We start from the raw sequence: 17887 nt of genomic DNA on the forward strand, positions 1-17887 counted from the left end.
TCTTGCATTGGCCTTTTTTTAGGCTTGCCTGCTTGCTCCCATTTAATTTGTCTTTAGCTGTGTGCAGTGGATTAGCATTTCATCAGGGTGGATTAAGATTGAGCTGACACCGAAGCTTTCTTTTTTATTTTTACATGTGCCTGTGTGTGGACGAGCGGATGTGTGGCCATTTCATTATCTCACTACCGATTCCTGGTGGGCGCTGGTGCAGACAGGAGCCCTGAGCTAACGAGGAAGGAGACAACTGAAACGGATGAAATGCGTGTTAAAAAGCTAACATAAAAAAATAATAATAAATCATTCCCCAGGGAGAAATTGCATTGAGGTTGCTGGCTGGGTCGGCGCGGGAGATTTCATCGGGCTAAAATGATGTCACATGGAGCGAGGGCTTTAGCGGTTTTATTTAGCTCCTAATCCCCACACACTGCTGGGCCAGTTGTCCATGTGCGCGCGCCGTCCCCAGCGGCAGAGGATAAAGCATCTGGGCTGCGCGCGGCCGCCCTCTTCTGCGGCTGCACCGCACGGGAAGGGTCTCTCCCGTGAGCGAGAGCGGGCGGCAGTGGCTGCTGCATGCTTTGCCTGCTAAGGTTTCGAAGAATTAATAATTCAGGCAACACTTTGAAAGGTAAAACCGCCAGTCGGTGGTTTTTGAAGTCCCAGGAGGGCTCAGGTGGAACATGGTCTGGTTTTGATGCGTGCCGGAGAAGCGCTGAGAAGGAAGACCTCTCCTCTTCTCCGTTTTGGCAGGAGCAAGTGGCCTCGTGGCGATGCCTATCCCCAGCAAGCACCCCAACATCGGCCGCTCGCAGAGCTGGGACGCTGCCGGCTGGTATGAGGGCAACTGGGAGAGTGAGAACACCTTCGAGTACCAAAGACCACCAGGCCGAAGGAGCTCCCTGACCTACGGCGGCGAGGGCGGCTGGTATGAGCCACCGCGAGCGAACGATATCATCTTGCAGGGCGGCGTGGAGCTGAAGCAAGAGGCGTACCCGTACCAGGATGCTGCCTTTGCCCCGGGGCCCCTCAGGAAAGGCTCCGTCCCTGACTTCACCTACTGCGACCGGCAGGCAGCCATGGCAAGCCGGGGCTCCCTGCCACCCCAGGATTACTACAGCGACCCGTCCCTGGCAGCTAGGTCACCCAAGGACCCCCGCTGCTACCGTGACCACGTGGTGAGCAGGCCGCTGGCCAGCTACGGGGTGCCCGGCAGCCGGCTGTCCTGGGACCAGGCCCTGGGGCGCCCACCCGCCCCGCCGGAGGCTGCCCGCCTCTACAGGGACCCCAAACTGGCCCTGGACGGGCAGCGTATGCGCGGCAGAGATGTCTCCCCGGCACGGTACAGCGCAGAGCCCTCCGGCCCGCGGTACGCAGCAGAGCCGCCCTCCTTCCCTGGCAGACAGGCCTACGGCGATGGGGCAGAGCGGCCAGCTGAGCCGGCGGGGGGCAGGCAGGCCGCCCCCACCTGCCTGGTGGTGGACCCCACTGGCAGCACCAGCAGCAGCTACGGGCCAGGCCGGGAGAGCGCCGGCACCAAGGGCCCTTACGACAGCTACGAGGCAGCGGTGGCGACCCCTTCCCACCCACCAGTGCCCCCCGCCTTCCCCGGGCCGGAGGGAAAGAGGAGCTTCGACCCCGAGTTCGTGGCGCTGCTGCGTGCGGAGGGCGTCTCGGAGAGCACCTTCGCTGCCCTGCTGCAGCAGGGCTTCGACTCCCCAAACCTGCTGGCCATGATGGAGGAGAACGACATCAAGTCCGTGGCCCCGAACCTGGGGCAGGCCCGTGTGCTCTCCCGCATCGCCCACAATTACAAGGCAGAAATGCAGCTGCAGAGGCAGGAGCGGAGGAGCGGGACGCTGCGCCCCAGGACCCGCTCCAACAGCTTCAGCCACCGCAGCGAGCTCCCGGGTGACTACGGGGTACCCCTCAGCTCAGGGCCCACCACGGATGGCCCGGCCGCCTCGCAGCCCCCGCCTCCGCTGCAGCCACTCTCCCCGAGAGGGGGAGAGATGCACCGCCGGCCATCCAGCGCCCCGACCCAGCACCTGCTGGAGACCACCACCTACCCTGCCTCCGCAGGGGTTCCTCAGGGGCCGCACTTCCTCCCCAGTTCTGGATACAACACCCCCCTGCCTTGCAACACACACCCACGTCCAGCCTCCGCCTACTCTACTCCTGCCGGCATGCCCATGACCACGGCCAACCCGCACGCCAGCCCCAAAACAGCCTACCCCACCACCTACACTGTGCCCATGGAGCTGATGAAGAGGGAGCGGACGGCGGCGGCATCACCAGCACCCAGCCCACACGGCAGCCCACAGCTCCTCCGCCGGCCCGGAGCACCAGGGGACGGTAGCCTGGCACCCACCGGACCCGGTTTCCCTGCCCAACTCTCCCCATACCCGAAGCTCAGCAGGCGCACGGGGCCCCCCGTCATCGTCTCCACCATGGCATCACCTGAACCAAGTAATTCCCAAAGGGTCTTAGCCCATACGGTAGTTTAGAACCGCCTTGTTGTTGCTTACTTTACCCCCCCCAAAAACCCACAGTCAAATATATTGGGGTTTCATGCCTAAATATTAGACACTTTCCTATTTAGAAAAGGAGGTGAATGGGATTTCTTTGCAGGGCTGTGCTGGCTGCGCGGAGCTAAAGATGCTGGTTCTTGTTTTGCGGTTAAATTCCAAATATTTTATTTGTTTAGCCAATTCAGTTAAAAGTGAGCGGTATCTCAGATAATGCTTCCAGGGTTAATCTTGCCATTCCTGTTGTTTGTAGAGAATGGGAGATTAGATACTGCACTGGCTGAGCAATTAGGACTACAGGTTTTGCTGCAGATTGACTTTTTACCGCTGTTATCAGGCACAAATGTGTTCCTCTGAGGAAGCGGTTAGCATTGTTTTGACTAAATTCATCAGATAGTTAATGGTGTTATTTGAGAATCGACTTACCTTTGGCCATTACCTAAGTCTTTTCTTATTATTAATTTGCTGTTTTATCAGGCATTCAAAATAAAACCCTTGATTTCCTTCTAGAGATGCCTGTAAGTGAAGTGATATAGCTGTTAAAGTAATAGGTCTGTGCTTAAAACTAAAAGCCTGTCATTAAGCACTGGAATAATAAAAATGAATGGTGGCTCCTCATCTTCCCTTCCCCTTCGAGAAGTGCTCAGGCCCTTAGCTGCTGCGATGTACAGCTGGGTAAGCTGAGCAGGCTCCACTCCTCCTTTTCGGAGACGCACATTGATGATAACACTCAGAGCCTGACAGAAACTAACCCCCAAAACCACATTGCTAAGTATGAGGAAATTTGGCAAATCCATTCATTTGTGGCTTGACTTGTTTGAAAAATGGGGAAAGAAATCCCTTGAAATGTTTTTCCTGGTAGGGACTCTGTGAGCAGGGAATTTTCTCCCTGCGCAGTTCAGCCAAACTCCCATGCAAACAAGTCTCGAACAATGTGCCGTACCAATGTACACGCACAAAGCTTTAATAAAAGGATACCATTTATAGGCATAGAGACAGTGCCAAACTGGTGATGCCATTCCACAGGAATCTAAATAAAGAATGATTTTGTAAGTGGAAATGATAAAGTTGTCAAAATGCAGACGCTTGGCGCACCCCTTTCCCTGGCTTACCATAATTACACAGCTAGGAAGTAGATGCCGTTTCTGTCACGCTTATGCATCCTTTATGTAGCTGGTATAATGTATTGATTTCTAAAAAATGCTTAAATATTAGGCAAAACGTTCAGTGTTGACATGGACTAGATGAGAAAGTAGTGCATACAGGCAGTATTTTTAAATAAACAATTTCTCAAAGCCTGAAAAAAAAAAAGGCGAACTGGTGTATTGCGGGGAACAGAAATATGTTCATTTATTTGCAGTACGTCTGACTGAGCCGGTCGGTACCAATGCCGTGAGGGCCCTGGGGCAAAGGACCGCGAGAGCACATGCATTGGGAGCAGTCTCCTCCACCATGAGAAATGGACCCTTCCTTCCATGTGTCTTGTATATAAACTGCAAACCCTATTTTCTAAAAATCTAGATATTATCCCTTCCCTTTAAAAGAATTACCGGTGCGCAACAAGAGGAAGCCAGCAGTGTTTCTGTGCTGCTGAGCTCTTTCTCGCTACTCAACCCTCTTTTTTTTTTTCCTACGACCAACTCATTTGCATGAGGATGACATTTGTTGCTCCAGTAATTTCATCTGATAATGGCCAGCTTGCAAAGCGGATCTGAAAACATATTCCTTAATTATGTGTTGCTAAGCAACGAGAGGGTTTGGCCATAATCACAGAAAGATTATCTTCTCATTGAAGCCCCTGAAAGGTTTAGCTGAAGTAGGACCTGTAAAATTGTCTTCATTTTTATTTATTTCCCCTTTTTATTTTCCGAATAGCCTGAGAGGTTTTCTTCCTGTTAAACTATATTTTAAAAGTAGAAGCCAAGGTAAGACACACAGCAAATGGAAGGATACAGATTAAAAATTGAAGGCGTGGCGGTTTGTAGATGTTTGAGCTGTGTCAAGGAATTATTCTTTAAGGAACCATTGCTAAGGAGTGTTCACACTTACACGCACAGTGATAAGCAAATATTACAAATATGTTAAGATGTTTTTAAAACATTGAGCAGATGACAGAAACCTAACTAAATCCTGGAATATCATCTTTGCCAGCAGGAAGAGACAGGAAGCGTTTTTAGGAGCAGCAAACCTTCTCCTGGCTGTAGCTTTGACTATGGATATTTGAGTTGCAAGGTGAAAGCAAGTTCAGTATTAAACTATCTCTAAATGGCTGCAAATATTTTCTGTCAGTATAGGTTAATGTCTTCTCAGTCAGCGGAGGGTTATAAAATGTGTATTATAGTCTATTGATGTTTTGAAGCTTGTTATATGAACAAGGGTTTAAAAAAGATCATTTTGGTTATTTCTGAAGTTTTGTTGGACTATGTATTGTAATCTTTCTACAGTGAGTTGTTTCTAGATACCCAACTTGTGATTTTGTGCTGAGCTTTGACACTCTATGCGGATTCTGGACAACTACTATTTACTTGGAGTTTGGGCAGAGGGCTTCTGAGAGGGAGACATCTTCTCCTGCCCAGCGCTGCTGATGGTAGAGACAGCATCCTGGGCAGGGATACAGGCATGCACCGCATGCTGATGGGCCCCTCACTTTGGTATGGTTAGATAAGGGAAAATCAGCAACAAGATTTATTGCTGCAACTTCTTTGCATTTCGTTAAATAATTGTTAAGAAGTTAGATAAATTGCCCTTCCAGGGAATTGCAGAATTGTATGAAGCGCAGAACTGTATGAATGAGCACCCTAAATCCATTGCTGTGGTGGCAGTGTGAGCGGTGCGCAGGAGCCAAGAGCAACATCTCCGGAGCTGAGCCGGCTTCGCATCCCAGGAACTCCCCAACCACGGTTCTAGCAAAGCTGCCGCTCTCTGCGTCATCACGACCTTGTGCGTGAAGCTGTCAGGAATGGTTTCCCTGGGGAGAAATATCCTCGGAGCTCGCTGCTCCTGCAGCCTCGCCATCCATAGCGTCACAGGTAGTGAACGCACCAAGTCATCTCAGTGGCAAGCAGGAAAAATAAACCCTGCAAAGTCTGAGCGACAAAACCGTGTCGACTGGCGGTCTGCTGCCAGAGCGGGTTTGTGGCCAGCCTCGTGCTGAAGTGGGTGGTAATGCAGGGAAATAAATAGTGTAGGTCAGCAAAGCCGGTAAGGACAAACCGCGTCTAACAGCCACTGATCAGATTATTGGAGCTCCACCTCCAAAATGTTGCATCTTCAAATTGTTATGTTTGCTAGTATTTTTATTAGAGTCCTCAGATTATATTTTTGTATGCTTTTTTTTTTTTTCAGTTTTAAAGCAGTTGGCTGTTAAGAGGTCTTGGATTTTTGTAGCTAGCCTAGACTTCTCCCAGATGAGGAGTCTGTCCAGATTTCTGTTTCTGGTGATGGACTTAGGGAGCTCCAGTGAGGAGTGGTGATTCATTGCAAGTAAGTGTCTTGGATGGTTTTTGAAACCCTGGTTTACATATGAAGATAGGAAAGAAGGGGAGATGCTTCCCACAGGGAAGAGGAACAGGGCTGCCCTGTGCAAGTCAGGTAGGTATCATAAGGAAGGAGGAGCAAAATTTCTTGGCTGTAAGAGTTGGTTAAAAGCCTGACCTTTTCCTGAGCGGGGAAAGCCAGGCCAAGGGGAGCTGCCTTCCTTGGACAAGTAGTTTTCTCCAGCGTGAAGGGGACTTGTCTTCTCTTCTATCAGCTTAGAGCCCAGCTAGAAATGCCTTTTGCTGTGATTAGCTCAGCTCTGCTTATACTGTTTAACACTTGATTGTCATTCTTTTTACTAGCATTTTCCACCCTGTGACAGATAAAAATTGTGTTAACTGCACATCAGTTGCAGGCTGAAGCTCTTCGTGTGGGCAGCCCCCAAAGAGCCGAGGGCATAGTCAGGAGCAGGAGCCTTGACGGTTGTTCAAGGATCGTTAAAAGAGTGACATTTTCCCATTCTTTTAAGAATACCCCATTGAAATTGTCATAGCTTTTTATGGGCAGAGAGAGTTTAGCGGTGATATTTCATACACAATATAAATCCCACGAGCATTTGTTGAGGTTGGTTTATTCTTTGCCCAACGCACCATATAGCGGACAGCTCAGAAATCAACTTCAGGTTTTCTTCACTGTTTTCTGTACAGACTGTAGCATGTAATCACAATGTATACATGTAAGGCAGCTCAATTAACAATCCAGACTGAAACAGCACCAAAGGAAGCTCAGTGTACTGAATAAATCTGATTTAATTTGCACATTGACCTGACAGACCATAGCAAGTCCTTGGAGCCATTCCCAGCTAGTGCGTTACTCCAGGTAAAGTAAGTCTGCACTGCATTCACTGGCAAAGCCATGGAGTAATTTTAACTGGGAATGTAACTTCTGTACAAAAATACTTGATTGAAATAAGCAGACGTATCTTGCCAGCGTCTCTGCTGTTCCTGACGGTCCCAGCACCATTTGCAAGACATTAATGTGCAATATGGCAAAGGTATTAGCTGGAAATACTCACAGTGAGTTTGGGAAAGGCTTTGAAAGGCTCACAAGGACCCGGCTGGGCATTACTTGCATGGGCATACTCTGACCAGCCTCAGTTTGGTAGAGGAGGGTTCAGATGGGTGTCGTGTGTGGATCTTAAAATTGAAGTCATCAGAACTGCTTGCATTAGTAGGGTAAATAGCTGAGGAACAGAGCGTGTGAGAGATGTGCTGAAAACTACCTTGATAAAATATTGACTATTTTGGCCGGTATGTGCACACAATTCACTGATTGCAGAGAATACGGTTTTAAAAGACTTTCTTAAAGGTTGAAATACGCTTTTTATAATGGTTTTATCAAAAGCAATATAAAGTGTCAAACTCATTCCAGTTGCAATTCATTGACTTTAGTGCCATGGCAATAAAAATGATTTTGGCCTGTCGGAGGAGAACATGTTGTCAGACGCACAAGTGTTGTCATCTCCAATTTACACTTCCCTTTTACCCTGTGTCTGTAGTTCTCTATCATTGTTAGGACTTTCATATATCCAGATCATTCTCTGACTATATTTGCTGACTTTTTTTTAGCTTTCTCATAAGTAGTTTCCATAGCTACAAACTTAGTGTTCACAGAGGGAAAAAAATTTAAAGGTTTCTGATCATTTTTCTATTAAACATTTTTTATATTTCTTCTCCATGTCTTTCTCATACCATTACGCCACAGACCAGTTTAATGAAAATGCCGCACAACTGAATTGTCTGTTATTTTTAAAAGTGAAGTAGGTGCTGAGCTGAATCCTTAAAAAGCAGAAGACCAAAATCATTAAGCCACTGATTTAGAATAAATGTTGCAGACATAGGACATATATTAGTACGGTTTATATATAGCAACTGGCAGATGAGCTTTTGACTTCTGCACCTAAATAAAACCTGACATTGGCAGTATTCCATTGGCTTTTGGTAAAGAAAGCTAATATTTCATCTTTTCTGTCTGCTGTTTCTAGTGTTTGTTGGAGATGAAATGTTACTTGTGGGGGGGGTCACAAATGTTATTTTCCAAGGTGATGTTAGTTCCACCTCTCCATTAGAGAGGTGCTGGGCAGCCATGCCCTGCCTCGATGCAACTGCCTGCATCCCTAGGAAGGGGTTGGCCGGAGCTGTGTTTGGCAGCATGGTGGGACCCTCACCCTCTGCACTAGAGCAGCTTTGTTCAGAGAAATAGGAGGTTTCTGAGTGCCTGTGCCTGGCCGGCGTGACTGCCAGTGCCCTGTCCGAGGGCCCTGCCTTCTGCACTCACAATCCAATTAGCTACTCCAGAGCAGATGGAGCGGATTAGTACCTGGCTTTCCTTCCTCCGCCCTCTCGCCCAGTGCAAAGGGTGTCAAGGCCAACAATCAGCTTAATACGTGGGTCCCATGGCACCACGTAATATGGCCCTAGCCCTGCCTGTGCAGGGCCACCCTACACCCCTTTCTGTGTGCCACAGCATCCCTGCAAGGCTGCTGCAGTTTGGTTTCCCATTGTGATGTCTCCAGGTTTCAGGTAGTTTGGAAGACCTTGACCTAGCCTCATTTGCCAGGCATAAATACATAAATTTCATTTTTTGTTTACAAAAGAGCATCTGCAGGCCCCACTGCCACACGCACAGGCAGCATGCCCTACATTTGAACAGCCAGTGCTGTCGCTGCCAGCAGTGGGGTCAGTGGTGGAGGTTTGTGGTCCCTTCCCTGCTGCGGCATTCCTTCCTGGGAGCACTCCAGGCTCTGGGGGTGCATCTCAACCACCAAACATAGGGTGGCCAAGCGAAACGGCCTCTCACCGCATCTTGCACATGGAAGAAGAGGCAGCCAAGGAGAGGCTAGGAGAAGAGTTGGAGTACAGTACTGTTCCCGCGGTTCCTGAAAGCATCATAGTCCCCGGTCGGAGCGTGGTTTAGGCTCTGTAATCCGAGAGATAAGCAGGTTGTCACTGTAAGAAGGAAACTAGCAGGGCTTACCTGAAAGGTTGCAGTCAGTGGAGATCCTTGGTAAATACTGATATGAACAGCCAATATGGCATTCTCATGTTTTATTTATATATGCAGATAGATATACACATGAAAATGGGGAGAAAAATTCTGGAAAATATAATCAGTGTATCAGTCATTATCCATTTGGATCAGTACTTCTGCAGAGTCTTCATTGTTGGCCAGAAGTGACTTGTTTTGGTTATCAAGCAATTTATTTCCTAGGCTGTCGTACCAACTCGGCAAGTAAATAAGCAGAAGGGACTTTGCTTAGACAGCAAACACAACGCTAAGTAATTATTTAGGATATGCTTTCAACAAAAAAAATCAGAAAAAGATCAAAATTGAGGTCCTGCTGAAACATGTGGTGTGTATTTTCCAGATGTGAAGGTACTATCTCCGGGTGGGTTACCTCCCTGCCAAGGAGCCATGTCAGGAGTGGTAGGGTGGTGGGATGCAAGAACCTGACGATGCTCCCTTGAGTCCTTTGCTCGTCTTCTTAACCCTAACATGTTCCCTGATGCTTGTTCTAACCCTGCAAATCCCTGAGCGGTTTCAAGCTGCCTCCTACACACTCCTTTACTGACTCGGTAGATTATCAGCCTTTTCTTATGATGGTCCAGTCTTTGATTGGAGTTTCTCACTGTTACTCGCAGAGTGAAAAAAATACAGGAATGGAAATGTCATATGCAGTCATTTGTTGTGTTCTCTGCCTTCCTCTGAATGCTTTATTATTATAAAGTTTTAAATGAATATTCAAAAAGTACAATAGTTCATGCAAGTGCATAGATTTTGCTTTGTTGATAAAAGGAATCTTGATTAGTATGTATTATGAGAGAGAAAAGAGACTATTCAGGTGGACAGCAGAGAGCTTATCTGTCTCTGGACCGCCTTGTTGGGACACTGAAGTAATCAGTAAAGCCAAAGTACAGCTTTAGTTATCCCACCTGGCCAGCAGTTGCAATTCCTACTGATCTCAATCGCTTCTGGTCTTTGAATTCTTGCTTATGTTGAGTGGACCCGAGTAAGAGTGGAAGTTCTTATCTTACTATCTGAATCATTTGGCTTAAGAATCTTAAATTTCCATTTCATTCTTGTTTGCAGAGGTTGTGGTTCTGTTTCATCCACAGTCAGGGCTAAAAGATCCAGAAAGCAGAATTACTGTAATAACACCAATGATTGCACAGTACTGCAATGCCGAGCAACCTGTCATGCTCTGTATTGGAAGTTTTCCTCTTAGGGTTCATATTTATTCAGCAAGGGAAGGTGTTCTCTATACTTTGCCATTCATCCTGAAAGCACATGCTCCTGAGCAGCAGTGTGGCGTCTCCCGTGCCGTGCTCTGGCCAGAGGGTGAGCCTGGGTCTCATCTCAATGGTGTACGATGGGCAAGATACAGACGTGTATCATGTAGGTTAGCAGCCTCATGCTCTGGCTCATCAGCTCTTTTTTTATTCCAGTTTTCTGTTTCTGAAGCTTGCCTGAGAAAGGCCAACAAAATTAATATTCCTAATTTTTAGAGAATTTCTTTCTGGACAAGCAGCTTCCAAAATGGGGCAGTGAGTGAAGTTGTGCTTCCATCTGAAAAATGGTAGTTTTGCCATTGATTTCAATAGAAGAAGGATTTTACCCTCTCCTGCAAAAGCAACCAGCTCCACATAACTTACTTTTATTGCATTTCTTAAAATTAGATCTACAAAACCAATGGTTTCTTTAAGCAAGAGAAGCTGTAAATTTCATGCATTGAATGCCTGTGCATTATTAAAAATAATAGGTTATATTTGTCAAATGGATAATGAGTAGGTTTCTTTCTCTGTTTTTCAGTATTTTAATGAGTACAGCAAATGTTTGCTATTTATTTGCTTTCAGATTTTACCAAGGAACTCTGGAGATAATTGTCAAATTTCCAAGTGTGTATCAATATTTCATGAAGTGCTGTTTTTCCTCTGTACGTTCAGGAGTTAGGTCATTAGCACTGGAGCTGTTATTAACAGTCTGAAGCAAGACATAAAAAGGAATTCCAGTGAACGCTTGCAAGTTTGCAATTGAAAATTTCTGAAACAAAATTCTAATAGAGGGCTTACGGGTAAAATAAATATCGGTCATATTGCTCGGTTTCAAGTGTTGCATGTTAAGTCTGTTAGAGGATTTCTTGCTTGATCTCGGTTTCTGTGGTTTGTGGGCCTGATCGGAAGAACACCGAGGCTTTGTGTGTGTCTGTGTCTCTGTGTGTGTGTGTGTTTGGCCTCCTGCCCAGCACTTGCTACAAATTGGGGTATACCTTACAGAGAGAGGATATCCATCCATGTCATGCTTTGGGAAAAAAAAAAACAACCCACCTTTCTTACTATCAGCAAATTAAATTCTGTTGAATTATTAAAGCTCAACTTGTTTTTAAATATATTACCGATCAGCACTGATGCTGACTATTTCGGTTTTGGTTATTTTGGCATGGTCAGCCTGACTTTGAGGTGCAGTACTGGCCGTCTCTTAAGAACTGTTGTTCTGGTTTGGACATTTGCCATTTGAAAGTGTTCTAGTTGTGCATATGGTTGAATGTTTCTATTTTCTTTATTTCTGATATTTCAGTTTTACATGAAATCGTAATATCTTTGTTCTGATTAGGCAAGTTACCACATTTTTTTTTTACTCAGCTTAAAACTGCCATGTGTCAGACTGGCCTCTGCTGTTATTAATGAACAGATAAGCCAGTCCAACTAGCTCACTGTGACGCTCTCAAGAAAAAAAAAACAAACCTCAGAAGATGAAAATTATTCGTAAGTACAGACCCCCTGTGCTCTGCCGTAGAGAGGGTGCTTTACAAAAATCATTGATAAACTATTGCATTTTGTTGACTGTTATAAATGGCTGGGTCACCATACATGCTTCACCAGGCACAGCTGAGTGGTAGCTGTGCAAAGAGCAAAAACTGAGACTTTAAACTTGATTGACTTACACAAAGTCTGGAGCATTAGTGTGAAGGAAGATCCTCAGAAATGGCAGAGGATGACAGAGCTGGCATATTGGTCTTACCTGTATTTTGGGATAATTTTAAGATTAGTGACACTATGGGCTACAATAAACCAAAGCAGGTCACTTGTGAAAGGTAATAGCAATGAGAATTGTGGTAGCAGTTGAGGAGGCGAAAGAGAAATGGCAGTTGTGCAATATTGACATGACAGGAGCGTGTGAAGATAATGAATTTGGTTGTGGCTCAATATTATAAAGTTCCGAACTGTAAACAGAGATATTTGTCAGGGAAGGTAGTGCTCGGGGTGGGAAACAGGTGCTGTGTTAAGTAAAAGCACCTTGTAAAGGATTTGCAGCTGTGAGGGGTGTGTAAGAAAAGTCCAGAGCAGATCCGTTTGACTACCTTGTTCTTCTAAGGTGCCACATGGAAAAGAGGGAGTTTGGGAAGTTGGTAGTAAATATGACTTTTGTAACTTGTGCTTAGTCCTGAAACTGTTTCATGGTAGTAGATGAGCTTTGTCCTGGGAAATGCAAAGGGAAGTCCTATCCTGCTGTGACTTCTGTTCCCAGTACAGCAGTGGGACTTCTTGAGCAGAGGTTGGAGGCGATGCGTAGGCACGGTGTTACGTCCTTAGTAGTGGTGGCGTTAGAGTGGTTCTGAGGAAAGCGAACCCGACCATTTGGTACCCATCCATGTGCATTCGTGTGCAGCCGGCGGGCTGAGGCGGGGAGAGGGGTAGGATCAGTGGAGAGGGAGACTGGTCTGTCGCATTCGTGAAGAAGGCAAGCGCATCGTCAGAGACATATGGAAAGCAGATCTCACAGAAGGATTGGGAGAAACAACATTGGCTCCTACAAGGCTCGGTGCTCGAGAGGTTGTTGCACAGTGCAGATTTGCGTTACGCAACCAGTTTACGGTACGGGAAGTTGCAGAGCACTTAGTGAGAGCCAAAGGAGATGCTCCACCATTCTCCCAGGGGGACAGCGAACTGCTGTTGCTCCAGGAAGGAAGAGGCGTCAGATGCCAGTAAGGGAGAGTGCTGCTTTAACTCCTTCCCAAAAGCCTGTCGCACTCCTCCCAGAGCCCTCAGGCTCCAGAGCAGCAGCTGGACTCGAGAAGATAAGCAGTTTGCAATGCAATTCCTGTCTTGCTTTTGTTGGTTTTATGGTCGTGGACTGCCTGCACCAGGTGCCAAGAGTACACGATTCCTCTACGCGATGCCCCCTGTAATGGGGAGAATCTGGCTGTACTCTGCATACGGGGACAGTTTCCTGGGGAATCTCCAATTTCCTTTACTCCCACTCTGGGAAGTTATTAAGCATGCTGAGTTAATATGCCTCTTACCTATTTGTTTGTTTAATCCTTTCATGAGGCACGTAGCCAAAGCACCGCAGTACTGAACAAGAAGTACGTACTAAGAAATGCCGGACAGCCCAGCCAGCAGCCGGGCTGCAAGCACCACTGAGCATAGCCCAGGCTGGGAACTGCCCCGCAGAGTCAAAGGGAGCAGCTTTCCTTCGGTGCAAACACATCTGGAGAAGTGGGAGAGGAAGGAAGAAAGTAGGAGAGCAGAAGAAAGGGGAAAATACCAGAACCAGTAACAGTAAGCCAACCAAAATACTGCAGCAGGACAGACGGTGCCCTAAAGGTAGCCAGTTTCTAGGAAAGCATTCCATGCTTGGGAACAAGGCTGCCGGTAACATTCACAAAATGTTTGTGTTACGAATTTTTTGTACACTCCTTCTCTCAAGTTGGCGTAGTTACATGCTTTGTTTGTTTGCCTCTAGCTTCTACCCTTCATGGTGTTAGAAATACTCTGACTCAAGTCCATCCAAATACAGCAGTGCTGTGTTTGGTAAAGTGGGTCGTGAGCTCTTGGGGTCTGAGCAATGATTTTTAATGAGAATTTGGCAAAATAGCAAGTTAAAATTGTTTTTTAAAAAAATTGATTCCCAGATCCAAGGTTTCACTCCACGCCATTTAAGATTAATTTTCCTCGTAAACAGGATGTGTAGCCTGTGCTTTGCTGCTTTGTATCAAGCCAGACAGAACTGCTGGGTGTCAGATGTAAGGTAATTTTGCAGGTCTCCTGGGGCAACGGCCATATTCCTGCTGCAGAGGTGTTCAGGACAGAGACTCTCCATGGAGCTGCACCTCTTCCTGTCCGGTTTGGGATGATTCTTTTTCATCTCCTGCATGGAAGAGGATAGTGAGGGTGTCCTCTGAGATTTTCTTTTTGGAGTCACACTCCAAAAACTCAGCCTTCCTGCTGCCATCGCTCTCAAGTCACCTGTCTGCAGACTGGGGCCGTGCTCCTCAGCCTCCCTCACGTCAGACACCCATGTTTCATTTCATTCTGGTGGCTGGTTTGAAGCAGAAAAAAACACAAACACCCCATGTTCAGTCACAGAAGTGGCAGCCTGCTATGATGAGGAGTGTGTGCAGTCCTGGGAGGCCACAGCTTCATGTTCAATTACAGTAAGAGCATCTCAAGTGCACCCTTGGAAATGGGCCACGACCCATGTTTCTCCTTGGCCAGAGTCTTGTGCTTAGGGGAGGCATCAGTATGTTGGTTTTCTGCTGCAGCCAAGAAGTGTTTTCTCCTTTTGCCTTCCTGATCTCCCCAGACACACGGCACAGCTGCATCTTCCCTGGGAGCACTGTTTTGGCATCGACCACTTGAATTTCCATAGCGGGATGCTTGATCGTCTCAGCATGACAGGTATCAGCGTCTTTCTGATCGCAGGTGTCAGGTGCTGGTTGGATTGACAGACCCACATGCAACCAGCAAGGGGAAAGCTGCACTTTCCTTCACTTTTCTGTACAGTTGCCTATCTCTCTGTCAAGATGTACCCTGTGCTGACTTGAGAACTGTGCATGGTCTGAAATGTCTTTTCTTAGAGAGTTTATTATGCTTTCAGGATGGGATTCAGTCTGCTGTTTAAAAAAGCACATAACCTTCCTGGTTAGTGTTTTTCATTTGCTACACAGCTCGCTAGTTCTCCTGCAATATCACACAGGGTCTCCACGAGGACAACCAGGCAAACCTGGCCAGCAAGTGAGCAGCAAGGTGTGGGTTTCTTCGGCTTCCTTGCAGTTGGTCGTGCAGCACTGGATGTCTCTGTACTCTCCCATCTCCAACTGCCAGAGCAGGGCAGAGGGCTAAGACCACCACTGCCACTGTATCAGCAGGGATTCTCAGACACTGTGCAAGCTGGGTTGACTGATGTTCTGAGAACGTGCCAGTAGTCTCGTGGACCATGTTGTGTGGTTACAGCCTATGACGTGAAATGCTTAGCTGCAGTAGGGATGTCCAGGGGATAGAGTGACAACTCGTCAAAACTAGGCAGAAGTTCTGTATTTGACATGTTGAGGTCAAAAACTGTCAGTTCCTTGATTTTTTACGGTGTCTTAAATTGCCTGGAGAGTGTTTTGAGCCTTGTCAAAATGAATTAATTAAGGCCAAGTCATATTCACAAGCTTGTACTGCTCTGATTCAGCAGCAGGACCGTGCTTGATTTTCAGCCTAATAATTACAAGTGGTTTTGGAGGATCTGGGGGGCCGATAGAGCCGTTTTCTGTTTCCTCCAGAGCTGCATGTGCTACAGTTTTTACTTGCTCTTTGCCTTGGCTGCCTGTAGCATTGTTTTCCTCCTCCTTACGAACACAGCCAACTTTCTAATTAAGGAAATCACTCTGCAGCCATTGTGGCTGTTCATTTGAGTTCTTCGTCCATACCAAAGTTTCCAGCTCCCTAAAAGATTTTAAGTCACTCCTTACTGAAGGAAGATGGGAGCTTTGGCTTATGGCAAGCTTTTCCTTTAACTCTGTTAAGAAGCAGGCATGCTGCACTAAGCACCACTGGGTGCAGCACATTCACTTTGTAAGAGCTTCAAATCTACCTCTGGCTATGACTAATACTGTTGAGGTTATTTTTCTATTGGATTTTTATATGAAAAAAAATAGTTATGAGAAATAAATATCACTTTGTGCTTTACTGCTTACTGGGCTTTGAGCCTGAAAGGATTTAAAAGTCATCATGCTCTAAGGGAAAGTTGTAGCGAGAAAGAGGAGGTGCAGGGTTGCTCCAGCCAGCTGTTATGATTTGGGAAAAGGCTGGTCCTGACCAACGAAGAGGAGAGTGAGACTGAGACGGAGAGGCAGCCAGCGCTGGCACAGCTACGCCCAGTGAGAGTAAGACCAAATTAGAAACTTGGCAGGGGTTTATCATTTCCTTTATATTGTGACATTAATAAATGCAAATCTTTATTATCTTAGTTGTTATCCTCTCTTGTATCTTCCGTTAATGGGCATTGTCCTTACTTTATGCTGCACTGATAACTGTATGAAGAGGATGGAGACGTATTCACACGCGTTATTGTACCTGGGCGTGCAAGGAGAGAGTATGGGCACTTCTTATTGTCTGTGTGCCAGCTCCTCTTGTCAGCCTCGAGTTGGGCGAGAGTCCTGAAGACAATGCCATGTTAATGCATCACAGTTCAGTGCTTTTGATATTTCACAGCAAAGCACAATAATTTTTTTTCTCGTTTCATTTCTGAAGTACACAAAATTTGGAACATATGCACTGCATCAGGATTAATTGCTCTTGCCAGTTAACCCAGAGGAAACGCTCAGATCAGGCCTGGTCACTCACCCGGAGGGAACTCGTCGTGTCTGCTACTCTACCTTTGCGGCCCTAGCAACAGCAGCACCTTCTGCTTTTCAAATGCATTGTAGGTTAAAAATAAACCAAAAGACCTAGCCATTCACACCTGGTTGCTGTGGCAGTTTACAGCTTTTTGAGAAAAGCAGCATTTGTTGCGATGCTATTGGAGCATCCTTGTGGTAAAGCTAGGTGCATCGAGGGACGATGACGAGTTGTACAGCGTGCAGGAGGGTTTGCCCAGAGCCTGCTCCGCACCATCGGGCCAGGGTGGACCAGGGCAGGAGAGCACACCCAGCAGATGCATGCATCGCGTAGGTACTGCACTGCATGGGGGAAATGCTCCCGCACCCCTGCCTGGCCTTGTGGCTCCAGGGAAAGGCGAGCAGCTGAGGAGCTGCCGGATTTGCACCCTTTGCCCAGGGTGCACGACTTGGCTTCACTGTGGAGGGCCATGGTGGCCCAGTGCACAGCTGGGGTTGGGCTCGCCATCCCAGTAGATCTGCTTTCCATCTTAGATAGGTCCCATATGGAAGGGAGCTCTCTACTAGCCAAAATAAAGACACTCAGCAATCTGCCAAAGCCGGTTAAAGCATGTAGTCTGTTAGAGGCAAAAAGAAATATGATTGGGGGTAGAGGATACAAAATACATTTGCAAGGCATCTGAGCCTGATGCTAAGACATTCTTTCTTTCAACGCTGTTGTTGCCAATAGCTTCTCTTGTGCTCAGACCAAAACTATTTTGGGTGGAACATTTGCTCCCTACTTTCTAGCAAGCCTGGTCACAGGAATGAAGAATGGATTCTTTTCACTGGCCGCAGCTGGTTTGAATGATCCCCACACTGAACCCATTGACTCCAGGCACTCCTTATGTGAATCACAAGGAAGTAGCAACTGATTTTTTATTTATGGGCCTGACAGGGACAGAAACACCGAAGCAATCTCAAGTTGGCTGAATGCTTGAATCCAGGCACATGCCAGGGAGGAGTCCTGATGTGTGCATGTGGCAGCAAGCATGGTTCACCAGTTCAGTCCAAAGTAAGGAGGCAGAAGAGGGTGAGACATGTTTCTGTCATGGGTGTCTGTGCAACATCCTCTCCAATGTTTCCTGCAGGGCCTCTGGGGCTGCACAGCAGCAGCAGATCCATCATGCTCATTTGATGAGAGCGTGAAGAGGAGTCCTTCAAGAATTGTGACCCTTGCATTATA

The 17887-nt window shown here is 46.9% G+C and overlaps 1 protein-coding gene across 7 annotated transcripts in view; it reads left to right on the forward strand.

Moving 5' to 3' along the window:
* CTBP2 (C-terminal binding protein 2) overlaps positions 1–17887 on the forward strand; it is a 140769-nt gene that overhangs the window by 94697 nt on the left and 28185 nt on the right. The window contains exon 1 of one of the 7 annotated variants that reach the window (XM_010298889.2): positions 753–2463. The exons of 5 other annotated variants lie outside the window; for them this stretch is intronic. In XM_010298889.2, the coding sequence (XP_010297191.2) occupies positions 768–2463 (1696 nt within the window). In that variant the 5' untranslated portion in view covers positions 753–767. Of the gene's footprint in view, positions 1–752; positions 2464–14594; positions 14738–17887 lie in introns of those variants that run through there. One more of the 7 variants, XM_075757659.1, reaches the window with a different exon arrangement.

This window comes from Balearica regulorum, chromosome 7 (genome assembly GCF_011004875.1).
Source record: "Balearica regulorum gibbericeps isolate bBalReg1 chromosome 7, bBalReg1.pri, whole genome shotgun sequence".
Classification (NCBI taxonomy): domain Eukaryota; kingdom Metazoa; phylum Chordata; class Aves; order Gruiformes; family Gruidae; genus Balearica; species Balearica regulorum.